This window comes from Diorhabda sublineata, chromosome 7, assembly GCF_026230105.1.
Source record: "Diorhabda sublineata isolate icDioSubl1.1 chromosome 7, icDioSubl1.1, whole genome shotgun sequence".
NCBI classification, from domain to species: domain Eukaryota; kingdom Metazoa; phylum Arthropoda; class Insecta; order Coleoptera; family Chrysomelidae; genus Diorhabda; species Diorhabda sublineata.
Window position 1 is genome coordinate 3,574,096 of NC_079480.1, and position 25,784 is coordinate 3,599,879.

The following is a 25,784-nucleotide window of genomic DNA, read 5'->3' on the forward strand; positions in this document are numbered from 1 at the left end:
ACGAGGAAATCAAGCAAACTACATTATATCGAGTAAAAATGTATACTTACGACATCTGGAGTACTCGCACCGTCCGTATGAGATGTTGAATCCGCATTGCTTCTAGTGCCACCATCTCCGTTGGTAGAACCCGTCAATTCGGGAGGTTTACCGCCGTCCCTTTCGTCTATCACCAAGTCTATGGGCATTTTACCCTTCAGACAACTTATATACCGATGACAGAAATTGTCACATAATTCATGAACCTGTAACGAAAAACATGTTCAAATATAAAATAAATCATGTCCTACTAGAAAGATAAATTTCTAGCACTTTTTATTCCATTTCAATCAATAATTACATGGTACAACACATGTTTTAACAAATACAGCGTATAATAGAAATTTAATATATACAAGGGTGTCCATATTATTAGATATCCCGTGGCGATGACAAGAACCAGTTCTCTACTGTGTAATCTATCTTATCGCCAGGGCCGAAGAGCTTCTTTTTCAGTTATTACTTTATCGAATTAAACGGATGGAAGTCACAGGCGACATGTCCGAGCTGCAGAGCGGATCCTCATGCAACCAACAACAGGGTAATGATGAGGGTAATTCGATCGCTACACTGGGATCAGCACCAGTGAGTCCAGAGCTCCTTATTAGTGTGGTGAGCCAGATAGTCTGTGTAGAGGATGGATGCACCTGGCTTGAGACAAGCTAATGCATACATAGATGGCTCTTTTGCCTCTGGTACCAACTAAATGAACCAACGTGGCACGGATATCTAAGACGCTATTTCCATACTCAGTCATCATGGCTAAACCGTAACCTCACAGGTGCATAAAGAAGGAAGGAACTGCAGACCACGTCATCAATGAATGCGCAGCAGTCACAATTACGTGGTTCAAACACTTGGGAAAGTCTTATAGTTTGCTTAGTGACGTTCAAAATTTAAGGCAAAGGTGTCTGGTCAAGGTAGTTTCAAATGGGGCACGACGGACTTATCAGCATGACTATGATAAGTATAAATCACTGTTAATGATGTTAACCTACTCGAGGAATATGATTAATAATAAAAATGATAATATCGAATAGACTTTTCGTCTTTTAATGTATCTCAACGTCATCCTTAAGCGATGTATTCAAATTTGGTTTTTAAGCGTATTTTCCACCATTTGAGCACCAAATGTATTGAGGAGAAGACAAAAATTCGGGTCAGGTGAAATAAAATAATGTACCATTTTCAAAATAAGTCAACTTTTTCCCGATGATTCTGGAAAACGATTTATATGATTAGAAATGTATTATTCAGAGGATTGATAATATGAAATAACTAATTTCGTTTGACGAAAGTTCACTATTATACCAGCGGCTATCGGATGGTTTATAGAGAAGTCCTCGGTAGATCCCTTCATTTTAACAATCCAAATTTCATTAGTTTAAGTGTGACTGTTCATAAGAGAAAAGTGGATTGGGAGTTTTGACTGTTACTATGTATTCTTCAAAGCCGGTGATCAACGGATAGTTTATATTCTAGCCAATATAAATAAAACAATAAAATAATAGATAAAGTAGAGATATAGAGACGTAATCCCGACGTTTTTACACATTTTTATGGTTACTGGACATTACTTTAAGAATTATCAACATAAAATTTGCATAAAACCAAAACAGATTTCTAACTTCTGGGTTTTAACTCATGTATGTGAGAATAATTGTGTTTAACTTGCAATAGATAAGTTGTTTCTTCGCGATAACATATTTGAAGGTATTAGCTACAACTCCGAAAATATTTGTCCAATCAAAAATAAATTTTTTCCATCTGGACGCTAGTCAAATTTTTAATAAATCCTATGAAATAGGTATACAATAAATTCTAAATGAAACAAATGCTTCAGAGCTAAATAAGTAGCGGTTGGTGGTTTTGGGGAAAGCTTACGGCAAAATCAACTATCTTTGAAGCCTAACTTAATTTTAAGGTCAATCATTTTTAAATTTAATGCTTTTTAAGAAGGAGGCTTTATAGTAAATCTCAGCGACCTTAGAAACAAATGGGAATGTCTAGTACCATCACAAAACTTTTCTCTATTAGCTGCAAATTTAATTGACCTTTAAGAGAATCGCTTAAATAAAATAACTACCAGTACGGCTCTGAATTAAAAATAAAAGAACATTAGAAGAATTCTCAGCATGGACAAAATATGGTAGTTAATGATTGTATTGGTATTTTTTTTTTCGTGGTTCTGAGTTAATTCTGTGATTCTCAGTATTAAAGCCGACATGTAAAAATATGGAAATTGCGAAGTAGAATACGAGTCGATCGAACTCCGATGGCCATCGCATCGCTTTTGCATTTTACATACACATTTAAATTGCTAAAAGGGGACACTATCAACCTGCACGTCGTTCTTTCTTCTTCTTTTCCACCAACCTTCTCTACTCTCGATATTATAATCTTCTTGCAAGGCAAATGCATATAACCGGTTGTCTATGGAGGTCCACCGACCGGCCATTTTGATTGAAAAACAAAACAGGGACAGTAGAACACACCAACTACGCAAGTACTATTCGATATTTTATAAAAATCTAATGTATCATCATTTAAAATCGAGTTTCTCATTATCGAAGTATACAATAAATAGCATGGGAAATTTGGAATTGAATGAAAGGGGTTAAATAACAGAAAATTGAGAAAAAACTTCGGTTATGGGAATCAAACAATAGAGATAAATCAAAACTTCAAGCATAATTTTAGAGTAGTGCTAAGTATAAGTAGAAAGAACAGTGTAAATATCAATACATTGCTATTGGAATACAAAAAAAGAGGCATCAATTTTGGAAATGAAAGTAAATGAAAAAATCAACTCAAAGTGGGTCACAGTTTTCATACTCACTACTTGACCCAGCTTAAAACAAGTGAGTTCTCAAATAATGGCTGTCAAATTTGTTATTAGCACGTAAAGTTTGACTTCAATACATTTCCAACGCGAGTCGAAGTGCATAAAAGTGTTGGTGTAGTGATAGCAGTGAACAATTTGTTCTGTATGAATACCATCAATGGTTCCAGCAATTTCAACTTTGAATGCTACGTAAACAACCAACTACTAACAAAGTGATATAATACTTCGAAGATATCACATCAAAATACTTCAAAGTACGTTTCCTCTTTTATCCATCTAGATTACGAAAGAATGGATTCCAATATGAAGATGTGCGTAATCCAAATCCATATTTAATTATCTATTAGTTCAGTTACAGAAAAAGTGAATTTTCAACTTTTCACTCAATCTGAGTTCACCCAATCGGTGCATTGTAGCGATGTCGCAACCTGTGTTATCGATCCTATCATTCCAATGGCGTAACTCAGGTTGTAGTTCAATTTTAAAACAATATATTCTTACAAAAGATTACTAAGAGAAACGCTTAGGAGGAAGGCTTGAGGAACATAATCTATTTCGTGTTTTCTTTAATACAAATCACAAACATCCAAATGAACCAGGTGAAAACGTTATTCTACTATTATGTTAAGGATAATAACCATCATCATCATCAAAAGTGCATAGGTGAGCTTTGACTTTCTAAAGCTTCTCTCGCCACTGGTATATGCTCTTAGATTATCGCTTCCAGCTGGAAACTCTTATCTTATGACCATCTTCAACACTGGCGTCATTTCATCTTAAATTTTGTCTGCTTGTACTGCTGCTGGCTACCTGGATATTCGACATCATCATACGTTTCAATAGATACTTTTCATGTGCTGTATTTACGCGTCCAGCTCATCTATGTTATGATAGAGGATCTTTGGTTCGAAAATTGATAGCAGATTTTCATCAGTTCTGCACAGTGTACAAGTTTTTCAACCATATGCTTTTAATTGTCTGTTGCAATGTTTTTAACAATACTAGAGAAATTATTTGTGAGAGAAAAATCCGTAAGTCAACGACCAAAATATTTTATCAATATTAGTATTCTTTAGAACGCCTTCGACATTTTTTTCTTTAGCATCCAATTAGAAACGACGGCCTTTCAACCCATTATTGCTGAAATATTTCCCCACCCGATCCGCCGCCCTCTTAAAATTGCTTCGATGGCGGCCAAAGTGCATGCTCTCTGGCAATATCTAATCACTTAGGAAAGTCGTTAGGAAAGAAAATGGCGTTGGGAGTTTAAATATTAGAAACAGTAAATTGCTATGACGTAGATATTTTTTAAAAATATAACGAATCCTCTATATAGAATGAAACTAAAAATAAACACTGTATTAAATTTTGATTCTCACATGCTACTATTAGATTCTCAATTGCTATCTAAATCTATTACTTTTCGTTTAACGTTAAAATTAATTTGCCAAAGATACTCGAAAATTAATATTAACAAAAATATATTTCCGGGGTATCAAATATCTGATAAAATTATAAAAGATTCTATCAATGTTAGTTAATAGATGACATTTTGTATTTCACATGTAAAAAACTATCCAAAGATTTTATAAGATGGTTTCAAACCTCATTAAATCTATTGAGGTCCTTTAAATCCGTATTAGATTCTACATTCTCATTTTTATTGTCGACTGTCTCAACTAAAATGTTCCTAGGGATTCCTTACCAGTTACTTTCCTAAATCTAGTATCAAGAACTCATAGAATATACTCTGCAATTAATTTCTTTGGGTCAAATTCATTCCAGATGCTTATTGAGCTTACAATACCCCGAAACAAAATTTTTTACCGTCTTTCTTCAGTTTGCCGTGAATTTTCTGTTTCGTATGTTTTTGGCCTGATGAATTATTCAACTGTAACTTTGAGAACTGACATTGCAAAATGGCAGAATTGAATCTAGTTACCCAGCTTGTCTAGGGCATATACATACTGACTTGGAGTTAACCTCTACAGAATCGAAACAACGTAACAACTAACAAGAAGAAAAAAGCTGAACTCAAATATTGATAGAGTACTGAAGGTCTGAACTATCAAGACGAAGAAAACGTATAAAAAACAAACGACAAAACAAGTGTAGATAACTCTGGGAGTGTAAATTCTCAAGCAATTTTGGAATGATAAAAAGATTCGAGAAAAAGATATTAAGAATGAAATGGAAGTGGTAGTAGACGTGGTAGTATATTGTGCAAAGAAATTAGAATAACGGTTTCAAAACCATGATAACGTCTAAGCAATGAAACTACTCAAAAAGATTAAACCTTTAAATATATATTGTAGTGGGTAAAAACGTTGGGATCCAGCTTGTAATATAAAAATATTGCTTGTTAATCTTGTTTTCAAATTATATATGTTTAAATCCTGATAAACCATGTTATAATTGATACCTTATATCACAATTTTCAACTATCATCCTCAAAATTTCAGTATCAATATATTATATGCAACTAAAATGACTTGAAATTAATGAAGTTCATACGTTATCGAATAACAGTTCAAATTACTTCATCCATCACTATTAAAGGTAAAGAGTGTTTGGTTCCATGGTTGGCAGTCGATAAAAAATTGTTCTTCGGTCGTGACCGGCTAATGGGCTGTTCATTATGGCGTGATAGGAATTTTGATCGATCGTACAGACAATAGCAGTAACTATCGTTGTTATTGTCCACCTCAAGCGATACACCTCACTCACCCAGAACTTGTTTGCATGGAATTGTACGCAATTAACTGATCGACTGATATACGATTGTTTTTGCATTATTTTGCAAATTACTTATTCGTTTCGTATTGAAAACAAAAATTGAGAATATACAATGTCATAGTACATCCACTTAATTGCCTTATTATCTTTTGCGAAAAAAACTTTGCAGACCATAAGAATATCAATCACCTTAGACTTATTATAATCTACCAGTGGAAATTTCAATAGAATTATCAATTGCTCAACTGGATTTCCATTGTACTATTTATATATATATATATATATATATATATATATATATATATATATATATATATATATATATATATATATATATATATATATATATATATATATTGTTGGGTCTTTTGACGGAGACGTGAGGTACATTCAAAACGAAAGATTTGTAACTATTTTAACGCTTCAAAGATGAAGATTTTCTTTCTCAAAATACTCCCCAAGGGAAAAAATAATTTGAAAATAAGTCTGGTAATTTGAAAGGGTCATTCCAGAAGAAATAATTAATCTTGTTAAGTTTTTCGTTAAATATTTTTTTTATTATTATGGCACAGTTAGCACTTATGTTTCATAGCAACTTTAAAGTTCAGAAATAAATCTGCTGTCAACCTTCCAATTAATTCAAGGAGTTTCTATATAAGTCCCAATTTCTAAACATTAACTTTTCCTACATTGTCTACCAGAGACGGCAGAAAAGTGTGTCAGGTTTAGATAATAAAAACGAAAATCGAACCCACATAGACCACAGTTGACCTAACCATCATTATTACTACTCTTGAGTTAATGTCAGTATCATCTTTTTGATAATAGGGCCAGATACATTTTAAAATTATGACTTACGTTATCATAACTTATTTAGAACTAACTAAATGGGTATAAAAGGAAAAGAAATATCTTGATTCAGTGGTGAGCAACGATGCAAGTAATAAAATTGATTACAGAAAATAACTGCTTTAAATAAGTAATACTAATCAAGTTATTTCTATGAAGAGAGGTATGCTTTAACTCAGAATAGCACCAATAAAATCGTGCTAATAACACATGCTGAGGTAGCTGTTCGAAAAAAAAAAAACAAAAAAATGCGGGTGTAATTAGTTTATATCAATCTTTCCACTCAATTCTCTCACATATATGTAGATATCCCTATTTTTATAAGGCATTGAAAATGAACGCAAGTCATAAAATTATCCGTATAGCAATAAACGTAGTGGTGAAACGATAATATCTTAACACCAGTTAGTTAATGATGGAAAAGAAAAAAATGTATCATGCTATTAAGAGTATATTCTCATTGGCTATTGGTATTTGCTATATTATAGGATTAAGTTACGTTGTTAAATAAAGTAAATGCCATCATGTGGTAGATGGCGTGGAACAATTCCAACCCAGTATGAAGAATTCGTATTGAGCAACAATATAAGTATCAATGGCTCTTGCGCTTTTTTATAGTATAAGATTGAATATAATTGATGTATTTAAAGTGACTATTAACATTTCTTCAAAATGCTAATATGAATAATTGTCAAATATAATCATCGGGATTCAAGGGTCGCAAATTTCGCGGTCTAGAATTATATTATTGTGAATTATTTGAAGATTTTAAGGTCTGTATGTCCTCAAAGCTGCCCCAATGAGTGTAGTCAAATGTAGATTACAAAAATAAGTTGTAGTAATTGATCTGGACCTCAAAAACATTGGGAATAATCTATTCAGTATAATGAAACTTGAAACTGTAAAGATATAAAAACTAATTTATATGTTATGCAAAATTATTACGGAAATATGGCTGCTCTTATGAAGCGCTTTGCTGAACATATGTTTGAAATAACACAATGTTATCGTCTAATGCATCGATTGTTGCTGGTTTATTTACATAAACCAGTAACTTCACTTCATATCCAAATCTTAAATCTAAACTTCTTCGTCTAAATTTCATTATAAATCGTGATAAATAAATAAAGATTTGGGATAATGTTAAGCATATCAAGTAAGTACTGGACACAAAAGCCAATTAAATTCGTTTGGTTTGTTAGACAAAAATTTATGATACATGTGTGAATTACCTTTTCTAATTCCAAGAGATGAAACCGTAGCACTTGAATTGCCTGTACCATCTGAAACAAAGAAAAAATGAAATAATTAATAAATAAAGTATAGATATCAATAATATTTTCAGTTGGGTTTGCACTGATTTGATGAATTTGAAGAAATTTATTCATAAATTCGGTGGTATAATGAATCTTCGTAATCCTTGCAAAACTGATACAGGCTCAAAATAATAGAAAAATATAGTGAGTATTGAATTTTTTAAATTTCTTTGTCACGCAGGTGGTTTTTTAAATAAAAAGCTGAAATTACATTGAGCAGATAAACAGATGAGCTGAAATATGAACGAAGCAAAGCAGTTTGAAACTACGTGATGTTTGAAGCTGTATTATAAGTTGAGTAGTATCGACAATAAATTCATCATTTAGTTTGAACGATGCATCCTTTCCCAAAACTTGCCATTTCGTTCACTACAAACATTTCAAAACTTTGTGTTATCGCAATTGAATGAAGTTCCAGTTTTAGTGCGTTTTCTTAATCAAAATAATCATAAAGTTTCGATTTGCGTCAAGTACTTGATGGCAATAATCGTTGTTAAATATTTGTTTAAATAACCTGCATAAGGATAGTATCTGCTGTTTACCTGATGGTAGATTCAGATGCGTAGATAAACCATCAAGGTCCTCACTCCTAGCTCTTAAAACTCAACAATTTACCAATTTTTTTAAACTCTCCTATTTGTTTATTACTACAGATATTATGGTATGTTTTGCATATATGATTCCTACCTTTGCACGATTTATACACTGCCATTCTACTCAGTTGTGTATAATATTTGTCTTTTTAAACAGACAGAAGGGATTTTTTTTTAAGACATGTACTTTACGTTTTACTATCACTTTCTTTATTCATTTTTGGGCTACTTAAACAAGTTTGGCTACTTGAAGGAGTTTCAGTTGATTGGAACCTTAGCTCTTAATCTAATGATTTCCCTACCAACCACAATGTGTAAGATTTACTATGGATCGAAGGAAATTAAATAAATGTTTAACTATTGCCAATAAGTCAATTATTTTGTAACTCAAATTAAAGCAACTTCAAGCAGAAGCTTGATTGGATTCGGTTAAGTATATATAAATTCTATAGACTATGGAATCCAAAAAAGTAGATAATCAGAGTTGACAAAATCTCGCCGAGAGTACCGAAAAGGATCATAGAAAAAATCGATGAGTTTATTATTAACAACGAACAAAAGAAACAAAACAGCGGAAAAAGAAAGGGAACTTAGTTAATTACAAAATGCTTTAAAGAATGTTGGAAGTAATATCTGCTGCTACAATCGAACAAGACGAAGGGACTTGATGCAGATAGATTATATTGATTAAAATCTGATGAGTAAACAAATTGAAGGTTTAACTACATAAATATTTATTTGAACCAGAATTTACGACGACTAATGTAGGTTTGATCTCGAATTAAATTATCAAATATTGATTTAGAACAAAACGGATTTTGAATTGTACCGTGTGGGAAAATACGTCGACCAATTTTCTTAAATTGTGTTATTTATCATGTTCACAATGTTTGCAACATGTTTGATAAAGTATACTACCATTACGAGCAATTTCAAAAGAGTCGTGAGCGATCAGAGTGTTCTCATGGTAAGCGGGATGTTATTTTTGCCATTTCTGTTCTTGTATAGTGTTCTTGAACGAGGTCAGTACAAACACGATCGATAACATTTATATGTAAAACAGTATACAGTGGAGTACTACATCTCGAAATATATGCAGTTATTATATAAAATAGTACTTTTTGCATATCAGATGTAGGTTGAAGTTTCGAAACATTTCTAAAATTAATTGGCGTATTGTGAACATATATGAAAAATGGCTTCTTTAGCGTAAGGCTGCAAAATATTGAAATAAAATGTACAAAAAACTGTACCCCCATTGGAGTTAAAATAGCAGCCTCCCAACACTTCTTAAGTCTTTTGTTTATTCATATATAGTTATGAAATGATTCACAAAATCCTTCTATCGGTTAATGGAACCAAGGATAAGAGAGAGATACTTCTAATTGTTTATGTTACTTGGCCTTTTTGTACTTATACAGTTTGTCTCGGAAACTTTACTGGTTTACACTGTTTCCCCTTTTAGCGATAGGGGACACATCAACACATTATAAAAAATGTGAAAATAAACAGGACATGGAAATATTGAGAGCGTCAGACATAGAGGGTTTAGGTGCCCAAACATGTCTCCGATAACAAAGGTTTGTATAGTAGCGAAGAGATGAAATAAAGTAGAAAAATTTATTTGAACGCCGTCCGGTATTCGGAGATTAAGCACTTGAACGTAGGCTCGTAGAAAAATTTCGAAAATAGTTTTAAACGCCGTTTTGTTAGACTCGGGCGTATCAGATTTATTATAAGATGAATGTTGTCCAATTCCAAAACCGATTTCGAGTCGTTCTCTGAAACTGACGTAAAAAAAAAATCACAAATAAAGATACAAAAAATCATGTGAAAATTTCATAGAAAAATTGAATAAAAAAAAACGTCTTCATGACTGAGAAATTATCGTTGTTCTAAGAGAAAAAGGTTGATCGAATGGGAAATAGCTTCTTTACTTGTTTAAACTATCAATTGATCAATTTATTTTGGTATTACTTCAATGAAACAAAAAAAAATGAATTCCACTTTAGAAGTTTAATGCACCACTATTATTTTGACATGTTTATGACCCTAATAGTCCCTTATGTCATGTTTAAATCATATTATTAAAATGAGAGCTTTCCAAAATAGTTAATTTAGTAACAAGTGTGTCCAGTAGTCTTTTTTCGACTTCAAATATTGTCTTAATCACATCAGTCGGATAAAGACCTTTACACACGAATTGCATACAATATTTTTCTGATAGTAATCATTTTATCGAAATACAGAAGTTTTTCTTATTTAAATATACTATATATTTATTAATATTAATATTAATAGAAAATGCATCAGCGCAACTTGAACCTTGGACCTCTCGCATGTAAACCTCGCCACTACTCTTCGTAGACCTCAATAATACGTTTTTTACGCACTGGTGCTTGAAGTGTATTTTTTAACGCACTCGAAAGTGTGTCTAAATTACGAACTTTACGTAAGGTAGTAGGAAAAGTAATTTATTTACTTCACCACTTTGGCACTCGATGTTTTTTATACTGATATCGTGCCTAGGGCGCAAGATCCTTTATAAAGGTGTTATTAATTTGGTACAGTGGCAGATTTACTTATTTGTGGTACCTTCGCACCTTGGCTTTTACGTTTTTTTACTGTATATCAGAAATTGAAATCAGATTTATGTGGCAAAAGGTTACTGATGAAATAAAGAGTCACGAAAAAATTTGCGTATATATTTATACTCTAAATGTTCATCGAACTTACTACTTTGAGATTGAATTAGATTAGATGAGATGAGCTAGGGCATAAAGGACGTATACCTCACCAACACTTTGTCCTGTTAATCTATTTGGAATCCCGGACCTGCGTAGGAGGCCTATAGACAGTCACTTGTTCAGCGATTTCTTTTGATTACTTGAAAAAACGCCGAGATCAATCAGGAGTTGCTGTGATGTTCTTCAGATAGTTGTTCCCAAGACAGTACCCAGGACACATACAAGTAACTATTTTTAGTTCATGCGAGGAAGAAATATCTTCGATTGTTTCATACCTGGGGTGTTACTAAATATTTCTGAATTTCTTTTACTTTTTTTACGACCATTACTTGATGGCTTTTTAGGAAACCTATTGAGGGTTGAAGGACTTTTCCCACTTTTCCCCCTTGTATGCAAATGACTCCTACACTCACCTTACTGAATTGGAATACAAGTTGCAAAAATTGTATAAGAAAAATGATTAAAGCGCAATTTATATTATGGCCTGTGATAAATGACGTCCGCGGTGAACAATGGTAGGTTTTTATGTAAACATAAACATTTTTAAGCTGTTTTTAATTTTAACATAAATAACTGTAAATGTAAAAAATCCATAATTCATTTTGACACACAGTATATATTCCAATATTTATTGTACTAATTACTTACATTATATCTGATAGTTACCTAAAAAACGTCCAATTAATTATATATCAATCATTTCCATTAATTATGAGTAATAAAAATAAAACATTAATTAACAATGTCAATTATCATACCAGCATAGATATTTTATTAAAATGGACGTATCAAAGTTCTGTTCAACCAAAGTAGTACATTTATTTATGTACAAGGATCGTTTTAAGGGCAATATTAGAAGAATCTCGATTCCAAATATTTTAGTTTATAATCTATACTTCGGGTAACTTGGAAACTTCAGTTATTGAAAGATATGAAACACAAAAATTAAAATGCGTTAAAAATCTGTAATTTTTACGGGGACAACAGACATAATATAAACAAATTGCACTTCAGTTGCTAGTGAGCGGATAATTTTTCAGTTGAAATGGATACAATAATGGAAAGAAATTTGCCTTTTTAAATCGGAGTGTCTATACCATTCTGTAAACAGAATAATACACATTTAAGTGCCGATGAGATTAATAATTGAATTCAAAAAACAACTTTGTGTAAACGTATATTAAATAGTCATTTACTAGGTCCATATTTTTTCAATAATACGAGAGGTAAACTACATATTGTGAAGAATGTTTGTTTAGACACAGATGGAGTTACTTACCATACAACTGGTATGTAGCTAATGGAGAATTAGGAAGATTGAGATGACAAGACACACAATTAGATTTTAGTGGAAGTATGAGGTTGGATTCGGTTTTCATCTGTAAAAAATCTGACCGTATTTGATATGCAAAGTCGTATGGTGAGTGAAAGTGTTTTAACAGAAGCAAAGACCATGTCAATTGATGATATCGCTTTTGTCAATCATGTAGCCATGATGTCAAAGATCGTTATATAGTAGGAAACGTGATGCTAAGCCATACAACGCCATAATCAACACGGAAGGATTTGATAAAATGATCCAAAAAGTGCAAACTACTGTTGCAAACTATAAGTCAATAACTCCCTTGCTCGCTCCGGTCTTGTCATTAAGTGTAGACCACGGGTTTCCATAAAACATTCTGATATACTGCTATACTCCAAGGTTTGTGCTCGAATGATATCCGTCGAGCCAATAATATGATGTTATTCTGACAGGCAGCACTACATCGATGACATCAGCTTTACAAATTTCCAGTAGCAAAAAATCATATCCACACTAGAAACGCTCTAAATCACGTTAAAGAAGTTTAAGGTGATACTTTCAGAAGGTAAAATCATGGGCATCGTATTTAAAGATCCCGATCAACTGGAACCTGGAACTCATCTGACACAGCACTCTACATTCAGCATCAGTATCCGAAGTTGCGCAGACTTCTTATTGGTCTACTCGACTGCATATGTAATATGTTCTGTAAAATTGGTTTTTAGCTATTAGAACTCCTAGATACTTGATTTTACTATTCTTCTCGACCCTGAAGGGGCCGTTTGTTTTCGTAGGTCCCTTTATTACCAGGATTTCCGTTTTCTCTTCACAATCATTAAGGAATGTATCTGTACGTTATTGTGGTGCAAATTTCATTCGATCTTGGTGGGTTCAGAGAAAACTTGGATACCTCGGGAAACTAACATAGATCTATAAAGTCATTTTTTAGCCAATAAGAACATATTCACGATTACTTTCAGTCGCAACTTGGACATCTTTGTCATTGTTAGATGTTCCCTATCCAATTCTACCCACTGCTGATTTAGTTTACGGGTTTCGAGGCCGTTTTCCAATATCCAGGTTTCGTCTAAAATAAGTCAGGTACAACGTATATCTGAAGTTAACATTTCACATAGTTATTACTGATTTAATCGTCATATTTCGCATAATCAATAGAAATAAATGTTAACAATAACCTCAGGGAGTACTGTATGAAGAATTACAAGAAGAAAATTTTGAAGATGATTTGTCAGTTATTGGTAATTTCATAGTCTTCTGTAAAGAAAACAAATAGCATGATATTTAGCATATTACAACTATAATATATTAATCTTGTATTGAACATTAAAAGAGGAGTAACAAATATATGGTCAGTAATTAGGCAATTCGAGTAGAGATTGAGAGGTTATATTGAGATAAAGAAAATCTTGAGATTGACCTGAATATTCTACAATTTTTTTAATACATATCTGTACAGGCACTTCGGTATTGTCTACACTAATTTGGAGTAATTAATTCCGTTTTTGTAATTTATGTAAACGTTTATCATTTTTGCCATTAATTACTTAATTCACTTACATATAATATAAAGACAGGAATCAACAAATACCCGTATAAATATTATGAATAACTAAGCAGGTAGAAAATCGTATTTAGTAATTTATAGACAATGAATTCCATGGTAAAATATTTGTACATTTTAAATTAGTATTAAAGCGAATAAAACTTTTTAAAGACGCTTTTGGTAGAAATGCATCCACCCGCAGTACAGAAAATGATACAAGATGGCAGGCAGCATCGCTCTGCGGTTCTTCGTTATCTTTTATTCGCACACTGGAAATTGCAAACAATCGGAGTGTGCAACAGAATCATTACACATAAACACAAATATACGCACGTTAGGGGTGAAACAACAAAACAAAATCCCGCACAAAAGATCTTTTATCTTGGAGTTGTATTTACTATTGTGGATTTTAATCTGTTACGGTGTTAAATTGGGGAAAATCTTAGTTGGGGATGAATTCTTTTCAATTAGACGGTTTTTCATACATGAAGAAAGACATACACATAACAAAAATTTATAGAGTTGTAAAGAACTAGACATTTCGGAAAATCACGAGCTATTTCCTCGCCATCTAACCACAGTATTACGCTGGACTGAATGCAGGTAATTTCTCCAGCTCTCCAGATAAATATTTTTGCGAACCAGTAGAAATAAGACAATGAAAAAAAAACTTTCGTGATACACAGAAAAATAAGAACAAAATCTGGTAACACAAAGTATATAACAACCTAGAGGCATAATGATGGATATAGTTCCAAAATAATAGTTGTTTCTACGATTGCTCATCTTTATTTCGAATACAAAAGCACACACCTACGTCTCATATTATAAACAACAGATAGACGGTGGTAATTCAGTCCGGAAAGCAGTGATTTATCTAATAACTCGACTCTCATTGTTACAAGTAGCCGTAATCACAGCCTAATGGTTTTTCTTTTCTTTTCGACTGAGAGATGGAGTGCGGGGGATACGACCGCTTTGATTGGATAACTTTCTCGCTCTTTTGTTTCAGCTGGTTTCACAGCACAATAGATACAATTCCTCGAAAATTACACTTTAGATGAATGTTTTTGATACAGAAATAATGTTTTATGGAAATAGGTGACACTAGGCTTGAAATAAATGATATTTTTTACCATTTAATTTGAATAGCTCAAAAAAGGGATAGAATGGTGTTAAACGAACCGATCTGTAAGGTCCACACTAACCCACGTGGAGTCTATTGTCACCCCTGGGGCGAAACACCAAATTATTGGACATAAGGAATCGATGTGACCCAAAAGTTGTGGTACATTTTACATAGACGATCTTTTTAATGAGATATCATAGGTGGGAATTTTGATTAACATTGATTGGTACTATGTCCACCAAATTCATAGATTCGCCCCACTGTGTGTCGGTACCAATTGCTTCCATTCTTAGTAACATAAGCCATAGTTTTCTAAATAACACATACGCAAATAAAGTGACTGAATAAGTGACTTATGTGACTTAATTTTTTGCAGTTGTTAATTAAAAGGAATGCCGACGAACTGCTACATTATAATTAAATAGACGGAATAACGGAATGTTGACGAAAGGTAATCGAATGCCATTGTATGTGGACCTGTAAAACCCATCAAAATATGAATGATACGCTCCATAAAAAGTAACCCTTCTTAAAGCGTTTGACACTTTAATGACTTACTGGTGTTAACATCCAATTTGGACATTCTGCGATAGATTCATTAAGAGCGACACTATAATAAATCCACTGTTGGCAGCTAAAGGTACCACTCCTTACCTTACCATGTTATGGTACCAAGTTATGGTTCGTTTTACACGACCTACGACCTCTAAAATACCAATGGGTGGTCCCTCTTGCGTTATATGTAAGTATGCATGCTTAAATTGTTTGTGAAGAAATTTTAATGCAAGTATAAATACACAAAGGGGTTTATTTAACATAACAGTTAAATTTAATTACAAAAAGGGGGGTTGATATTACGAAAATTGTTTAATCGTAATAGCTGCATGATATACAATGTGTGTATCTGAATCCATATCGAGTGTAAATGTTGGATAAGGAATTATTGCGTGATTATTTAAAATATTGAAGCTATTTTTGACTAATTGCTAATTTATCAGAAAAAAAAATGTTAAATTCATGCAAATAATATGATATAATTGTTCTGGTTTGATTCCGGATTTATTGATTGACAATCTCTCATAAATTTTAGCAAAGTACACTAACAATAAATGTTTATTTAAAAGATACATTTACGGAGAAGTTGTTTCCTTTATTTACATATATATTTTCAAATCTGCTTCCAACAGTTTCTTTCTAGTTTCTTGGTCGAAACCGTTTTAAGGTTTAACGCTTCGAAATCTGCGAGGAAGTTCTTTATTTGGAACTGCTATCCATAATATAGAGCAAACGTCTACTGTACCATATAACCATACCGACTGCTCCGTCAAGCGATCTACAAGCCCAATATGTATTCATATCAACTGGTCTAACATACTCTTCCCTTATTACCCAAGAGGGAGTCGCCTTATTCCCATATCGACAACTAGCAACGAAGTATCAAGACATTCCCTTCTTTGAGCCATCACCATCACATCATCAGCTGTAAAGTCATCTACATATAAAGAAATACCAGACACTTGAGTCTCCCAGACCGTACCAAGTAGGTTACCGACATCAGCTACATAGGAAACTTCTGAAGACTATCTTTAAAATGAGCTGACAATTTGAAAATAAAGAAAACACAAGGAATTGAGAGAAGAATTGAGAAAAGCTGCAAAGAAAACCGGATAACAGAAACTTAACAAGGAAACAGTCAAAAACAAGAGGAAACAAAATTTCTGGAATCTCAGAACGATACATGAGGATAGAAACTTCGTTTGACCACAGCTGCTGAAGCACTGATTGTGCCCTTTTCTCTACTGGGAGCTATATAACGATGATGATCAAGTATCCCAACCCAAGCCCCGTAAAGGAAATAATTCCATATTATTACCATTCATTCAATTTATTCGCAAAATTTTGTGCCCAATCATGATTAGTAATGAAGAAAAAGATAATAGACATAACGATTACGGAGTAAAAATGAAGATGGATGGGACATACACTACAGAAACCATCAACAAACATAATTTTACAAGTACAGGTTAAAGAAAGGCAGATCTGTACGGACGTAAAGAAAAACTATAGACAGAGAAACAGATAAACAATGAAATTACCATAACAAGAAGAAAATAAATTTTTATGAATCCTACAAAAAGATCCATGAGGATAGAAACGTTGTTTTACCACAGCTATAATACTCAAGGTGCCCCTTTCACCATTGGGAGGTATATAACGAAGATGAAGAAATATCGCAACTGAAGCTCTGTAGAGGAAATAGTTTTATATCATTACTATCCATTTATGAAACTAAATCTAGAATAAATAACAATCGTTTTAAGAATTCTCACCTCATTCGAATGTTATATCATTGCTGCCTGATCCTTTTTCTTTTATACAAAGATAATTAATTTTTAGTTTGACAGAGGCTAAGAATCTTTCAGGATTCTTAAAGAAAAAAATAGTTCAAGATATTTCAGAGAAGAGCCCGAATTATAAAATTGGGATTTTTACACACCGATTATTATAAATTCCTACATTTCGCGTGGGACGTTACTCCATCACTGATTGAAAACCATATAAGAATATTTTATTTCAAATTAAATTCAAACTGTACTTGTTTTCTAAAGACTTCGGAAGGATTAAGTACCAAAAAGGAAAAGTATTGATTATTCTCCATTCTTTATTTAATTGAAGTTATACCATCTCTACTATAAGCAAAAAATACATTTGAATAACTCACTAATTGTTAATAAATGCTCATTATCAAGATTTATTTCATGTTAGTATGATAGTAATAGATCTTTAACCTCGTCATATTACGTTATGAATTCAAGTAGTACGGGAGCTTTTGATTAATTCTTTTATTACCAATACATTACTGAAACTATAGTTTCGATCCCTATTTCCAATTCAATTGATTCATAATGAACCTGTTGTTCGTTGGCAAAAGAGTAAAAATAGAACAAACAAAATGATTTTAATTTTACATCGATGACTGTGGCGAACCCGGCTACAAAATACAAAGCTTGCAGTTGTGTTTCAGAAATGGATTCGTATTTTTGTTTGTTTTGAGTTGGTGTTAGAATACTGCCAGTGGTGTATCTTCAAAATAAGAATGATCACCATTTCATTAAATGTATACATATTAGATCTTATCTGTAAATGAAATTCTAAAGGGAAAAAATTTTTATAATAAGAGTTACCAATAGAAAACGAGTTATCAGTGAGAATAACCAAATTGTATATTTTCGACATAATTGATATTTGTATAAATGTTTTATCTTGTTTTCGGGATAATTTTCAGTGTTCTTTTTCAGAAATAGGATCACATACATATCAAATACTTTCAGGACCAAGTTGGTTTCGTGTACAATTTTTATGTTAGGTGGAATCGTCAATATTCTATCTATTTTAGAAACTGATTTTTAATCAAATAGAAGCTAAAATTTGACGACAAATATATGTCGAATTATATAATAAGGAATTGAAGAAAAAAAATTTATATATTTTCCGCTTCCATGTCCTTTAAATGTTCTTATATCCTCACTTCAATTCACCAATTTGGTCGATGTGAAAATGTAAAACAATCTAGAATATTCACAATAATTCATTTCGGGAATATCGATTCACTTATAGTGGCGCAAAAAATGAACAAAAAAATCAATTAAATATGACAAAATACCTCATAAAACATATGTCAAACTTTTCGAGATATTTATTTTATTTTCTGTCGAATGTTCTTTGTAAAACCTACAATCCTATAGTTATATTTCATTTTTTTTTTTTCAACTATTTATTTGTACGAAAAGAAGTCACGTGACCTTGTTCCATAAGCGGCAGGATGGCCGATATCTGATGTAAATAAGGCTGGGGTAGACGCAGAATGAACCCAACCGTGTATAAAAATCATTTATTCAACTCGTTATAAATAGATTTTTTCACGATTATGATTTCTATTCAAAATATTTCATTAGCTTCATCTATATCATCCTTCATCGTGACATGTAGACCACGTGAGTATTTCTTTAGACTAAAGAATAACCAGAAATCACGCATGGCCAAATCAGGCGAATAAGGTGGATATTCAATCACTGTTACATTATTTTCTTGTAAAGATTGAACTGTCCGCTCTGTTGTGAGTGGCGATGCAACATGAAACAACAATTTCATGACTCAAGAGCTGCAGGTAAATATTTTATGGTCATCACTAAACGTCAATTTTCAAGCTCAATCCTATATTTAGAAGGGAAACTGTGTACTTAACTTCCTTCATAGACCTTTGCTTTCTCACTATAGTTGATATACTTTTCAACTTCAAATTCATATTTTGATGGCAACTGCAGTAAGAACTTACTACTTGGTGGTATTTAGAAAAGCAGTGTTGCCAGCTCTAACTCTTCTGATTGTGTGACATCTCAAAATATTTATATTAAAGAATTATTATATATTATATATTATTCAATCTAAAATGAATCTGTCCTGATTCTCTTTGTTTCTTTTTTATGCTATGAACAATACTATTTTAATACTTGAAAATGTGGATTCATTATTTTGGGAAAATTGGAGATTATTTGTTATAAGTATCGCATGCCAATTGAATGTTTTAAGACGTTTTATCGAAAATAACAACCATCTGATTAAAAATGCGTGATACAACTTAATATAATACTCCGGTTTGTTCACGATACATTTTTCTATATATAATCAGCTGTTAGACCTGGAAAGATGTGTTAACTTTTAATATGAATTAAATCTATATAAAAAGAATGTTATTCAATATACAAAAACCCATATATCTATATATATAATATTTGTATATGGACAGGCTCTGTAAGTGGACTAAGAAGTACAGAGTGGCAACGATTTCTCTATCCTCCGAGATTCCAGCTCGGTTGTGCGCATTCTCAAGCATGCGCAGTATAGAGAAAGTGTCTCGAACGAGAGAGAAAATGAATATTAACGTAACCTAAGAGAGATGTGTGTCATCGATATTGTAAAATATAGAAATAAGTGAAATAGTAAGAGAAAAGAAGAGATAGAAAATTAATGAAGAAATATTGGATTTGTGAAAATTTGGTTACAATAATGATAAGTAATATTGATCTTATTATTGCTAACATAGTCTTTATTTTGTAACAATACCAAAACTAAGGTCGAAGCTCAATTATCATTTGATAATAACAACAATTGGAGAAGAAATATCGAGTTAAACCAATTTTTCTTTCTATACTTTCAAAATCTTCTCGAATATTCTGTACTGTTTTATATCAATAAATCATTAAATCATACTACGAAGGTATGAGTTTGAGGTATACAGACAAAAAAAATACACTTTTACATGCGTTTGAACCAATTGTCGATTTCCATTCCGATGACGTAATAAACTGCGTCTTCGGTGGTAGACAATCGTTGACCTCGCAATTTATTTTTGATCTGCGGAAATAAGATGGAATCATTGGTTGCCAAACAAGGACTGTACGGCGGATGATCCATTAATTCGATGTTTTGACTGTTCAAAAACGTTTTTATTTGTGTGAGAACTAGCATTGTCGCGGTGAAGAATGATTCGTCTCCTGCGATTTTTCCGAACACTTCTATCAAACAAATACTGAATTCAGATTTGACCGTTCTACGTTGCTATAATAAAACGTTGGTGACAGTTATTACGAGAAGACAGGCCACTATTTGCCTCGATGTGCAACACTCTTATGACAACGTGTTCTGAGAACGTTCACAATTAAAAATGTCAAACTTTATGATGGCAATGTCAGATTTGACATATTCACATCAATGTTGCCATATCTCAAAACTCAAGTAATAACCCCAATTTAAAATATTGTATGCTTGACGTACAGTACAACGAAGTAGAAATCAATTATTTTCAAAAATAATCGGAAATAAGTTGAAATTGAGGAAATGACTTGTTTGGAAAATTAAATTTTCCAAGTAAATTTAATGAATGAATACCTAAATCAATATTGTTCTAGTCTTAATGTTAATGTAAGAAACAATATTAAGAAAAAATTGCTTTTGAAATGTGAAAAAAGAAATAATTCATAAATTTATAAAACATTACTAATAAAAAATGAAGCTTTCGAAATACAGTTTTATTAATACGTTTTCCTATATATATTTTTTTACAATAAAATATTTCAAGAGCCCATTATTACCCGATAAACATTTTCTACCAAATTTCCCACGTTATGTTCATTAAGTAGTTGTGGAAGTTAACAAGTAATCTCGAGAGATTAAGAGATTAATACTAATAACATTTTCATGTCATTCGCCCAATATACTCGAGGTCACAGAAGAACTTTGACCGTTTTTTTTCTTTTCGGTTCCATAGATACTTCGAGAAAAATTTGAGAAACTAACATGTGTTTATTTATCTGACCTTTCTAATTTGTTATTCAATGAAAGTTATTTACAACTCGCGATGAATCGAAAACATTGAACGGAATTATTCATAGGAAATAAGTTTGTAATTAAATCTTAATGAATTCTTGTTTTAATCTGAGAAAGATACATTAATAGTCATTTATGTAAAAATCTAGACTGTGATCGCATACATTGTTTCACTTTAAAATGCGCCTTTTTATACTATTAACTCAAACTCAAACTCTCTAGAAAATGTGAGTAAATTATGTAATAGTGCATTCCAAGACTTTGACGTTTATTATACTAATATGGATAAACATAACTTGTTAGCATTTGTTGGGTTGTGTTTTTCATTTTTCTTAATAGTTTTTACTGTTTAAATCATTTTCAGTTCTGTCGATCGTATGTAGTTCAGTTTGTAGTGTAGTTATAGAACTATTTAAACATTAAGCAGTGACATAATAGTTGAAAAAAGTTGAAAAATAAAATTGTTACTAGAATATACGGAATGTACTTCTAGATCAAAAGCAAAAGATCCATTATTTTTTCGTCATTTCATCCATTTTTATGCCGTAGATGTTTTTTAGTATATAACTTCATCTACCTTACAGTCTATCCGTTCCCACCTTAAGTTCTTCGTCAATTCTTGTCTCTTTCTTCCTTTTTCAATTTTTCTTTCCTCGTTCAATTTCTTAGACTCACTTTTTCTTCTATTCTCCCATAATATGTTTTGATGATTTCGTAAGATTCACAATTCTGTATCCATTTTAATTTTTCTTACGTTTTCTGTCATTGATCGGTTTGTCATCTACCTTTCATTTAAGAAATCTTCTTCCGATATTTCTTTTTTCCCATTATATTCCATTCTTCGCTTTCCATGTTTCTTTCTTCTATCTTTCGGGATGGTTTTTCGTTCTTTTCTCTTTCCATTCAAAACAAATATTGGTGTGCTTATAACATGGAAAATAATTAGCAGGAGATTTTTTTCGTAAGGAACTTTTGAGCCCAAAGATGTTATTACAATTTTTACAAAATGAGATATTTATGTTAAAACAAATATAAATTAATTTTTCTACGAATACAATAAGAAATTTCATAAATTTTTAGATTCATCAGAATGGGGAGTTTCAACTGTTCTTTCACATATTCCACTCGTTTGGGTCGAATTGAAATACTTCTGACAGTTTCTACTACACAAACAGCTTATTAAAATAGAGTTCATATAATCTGAATCAGTATTTTAATGACTAACATAAATGCTTCAATCCAAATTTAACACCTCCACCATTGTATGATAATTATTTTTTTACAACTTTAATTACACCTTTATAATAAATTTGGATATAATCACAACAATCCGTTAGAAGGAACGATCTACTCTCCGCAATTATTCATGGGATTCTAGCCCCTAAAGTGTCGAATATCTTAAAATTATTTTTAATGGGGTTTATAGGGAAGGGGTAGTATTTATAATTAAATTTTGTAGGATAATTACGTTTAAAAGTATTCAGGGGACGATCTAATGTTTAAAAAAGTATAAAATAACATTTGTGAATAACAAATATCAATTGAAAATTGAGAAAGTATTAAACAGGGTGTTTCAAAAAAGGTGATCTTGTCTCTGAAGCCCCCTGTATGTTATATTAAGATTTTCCTATTTGGCAATATATATATTTATATGGCGATATAATGAGAGTTTAATAAAGACTTGTTAATGAAGATTCAATGGAAAATAGTTGGAAAAAGTGGCAGTGGCGACATAAAGCAAGGTTTCTTTAAATGCAGCATCCAGACAAATGAAATTCCTTTATGAAAACGATGTACAGCTTATTTAAAACAGAAGACTGTAACGTTCTCAACAATGAATCCTCAATTACATTGAAATTTTTCAAACACAAACACAAAACAAAAATTTTCAATTAGAATTAACATTTAGCAGCAATATATTCCAACACCCAAAAAATACAGGGACAAGAGTAGTAGTTGCCAGTTCGTTTCGACTTATTTTCTATTCATTTCGTAGTTGTTGGGTAAACATAAAAGAAAATTATTATTTTTATACCAAACAGTTTGTGCCAATGTCTATCCCTTTAACATAATTTGATTATAAATAATACTGCAGGTTTGCTTTATGAAGAAAAAATAATAGAATTAACAATCAATAGGTTAAATGATATTTCTAGATAAAAACGAGTACGATTTCGGTGGCGTTTGAATTTGAGTATGCCATTTTGTAAATCGATCCATAATAAGTCGAAAACGAAGACTAAAATTTTTCGATATCTCGCTTCGTTTTCGAGATATCGATACTTGAAGTTGGAAAAATTTATTTTTGTTTAATAACCTAACCTAACCTAACCTAACTTCTCGTGGTGCACTTTGAATGCAAAAAGTTTGTGAATTTTTTATAGCGAAAATTGTCTAAAAAAATTTTCTTCGCGTGAGGATTATTTTAGTTTTATTTAATTATTTTTTTTCATATGAGGGCGTGGATTGTCTTCTCAGCAATCAAGACATTTTCTCGTTTCTTTTTTATGTTAGCTTTCAGCTTAATTCCGCATCTAGAGTTAGCCCCAAATATTTTCCTGTATTAGCATATGGTACCTGTTCATCGCCTATTCGTACTGCTCCTTTTTATTTTTGAAAATTACATGTACAGATTTTTTTTCCTCCATTTGTTCGTCAAATAATTAATTTTATTAATTGATGTCTCTAGGTTAATTGCTGCTTCTTCGTGAGAATCGCCTACAGTCCAAATAGCTGTATCAGTGGCGATAGTGTGGTTTTCTGATTGAGGGATGTCACTAGTGTATAATCGTAAAGGACTGGCCCAAGAACACTACCTTGTAATACACCCGCGTTGATTTCCTTCAACTCTGAATAAGCATCTTCTTGTTTTATTCTGGTGTCTTGTTCTTTTATATAGAACTCTAACGAACAGTTTTGCATATGGTTAGGGAAGAGTTCATTCAGTTTATATTTGAGCTCTTCATGCCAAACTTTGAAAAATAACTCGCTTCGCCCCTCGACCTCGCCAGGAGGTCGGTCCCAAGACTCCGGACCATGGTCTGCTCAAAAGCGGCCTGTGACTTTTGAAACCATTCAGAACGTACTTTTTGATCGAAAGAGGATATTTTTACATCAAATTCATAATTAAATCTTCAAACTATCATTAAATATTTTATACATAATGAAAAACATCCGACAATTCTTTATGAAAAATTATTCATGTATTTATCGAATATTAAGTTATATTCTGATGAAAGTTATCAAAAATGGCTAATTTTGCTATAAAAATCTGGTTTTTTTAATATATTTTCGGAATATCAGGTAAATAATATAAAAATTGATTTGAAACGAAGTATTCAACGCCATCTGTTCAATAAAGCGAAGTTTGAACTAACGTTTGATTATAACTTCAAGTATCGATATCTCGAAAACGAAGCGAAATATCAAAAAATTTCATTCTTAATTTTCCATTTAAATTTCAGCGCCGCGCAAATCGTACTCTCGCCAAAAATTTGAAATTTCGATAACCTCACTCTACTCTAGTGCCTCCTGAGGTAGCCTTCATTTGACGGCATACAATCAATATATAAAATGCCGGTTCAATACTTACTAATGAGTCAACTTCTGGATCTGCTATATAATATGGTTTTTCTTGTCGTATCTGTAACAAAAAATTCTGATTACCAATAACTCAAAAAAAACCATAAAATTTTTCGTGCAGAAAAACTTATTTTCAGTGTAACTGCTTAGAAGATATTATTATATACTACGGGTTATCTAATTTTATTCAATATTTATGTATAAAAAAAGAATATACACAAAAATTCAATGTGTAAAACGACTGTAGGGTGTAGAAAATCAAATTAGTTTTGTTTTAGAATAAACTGCCTAAATATGGCGATAAATTGAGATGAACTTTGAACTAATCTACTTTAAAATACTTCCCTTGACTAACTATGTATTTGTCCAAACTTGGAATGCAAGCATATCTGTTTCTAGTTTTCAACTGCTTTGTCTTGGCGTTTACAATGTTAACCCTTCAATTCTTTCAACACAAAAGTGACTCTGTAACGTATTAATTACAAGAAGTAATTATATTTATATACAAAATTTTTAGATCATATCTTTGTACATAATTAGTAAAATCGCTCAACATTTTTCAAACTAATCCTATGGGTATTGATTGAATTTAAACTAATTTCTTTCTTCAACATAGATACACTTGATGTCCAGATCTAATATTATTCGTACATACTAGGAATGCCAACTTTTTTACAATTAATAAAGTATATCC

The 25,784-nt window shown here is 31.9% G+C and overlaps 1 protein-coding gene across 6 annotated transcripts in view; it reads right to left on the reverse strand.

The window, feature by feature from the left end:
- LOC130446301 (homeobox protein homothorax) overlaps positions 1-25,784 on the reverse strand; it is a 356,948-nt gene that overhangs the window by 214,707 nt on the left and 116,457 nt on the right. For all 6 annotated transcript variants that reach the window (XM_056782464.1, XM_056782466.1, XM_056782463.1 and 3 more), the window contains 3 exons: positions 25,101-25,151; positions 7,702-7,752; positions 51-245 (listed from right to left, as the gene is read on the reverse strand). In XM_056782464.1, coding sequence (XP_056638442.1) covers positions 51-245; positions 7,702-7,752; positions 25,101-25,151 — 297 coding nt within the window. The remainder of the gene's footprint in view (positions 1-50; positions 246-7,701; positions 7,753-25,100; positions 25,152-25,784) is intronic.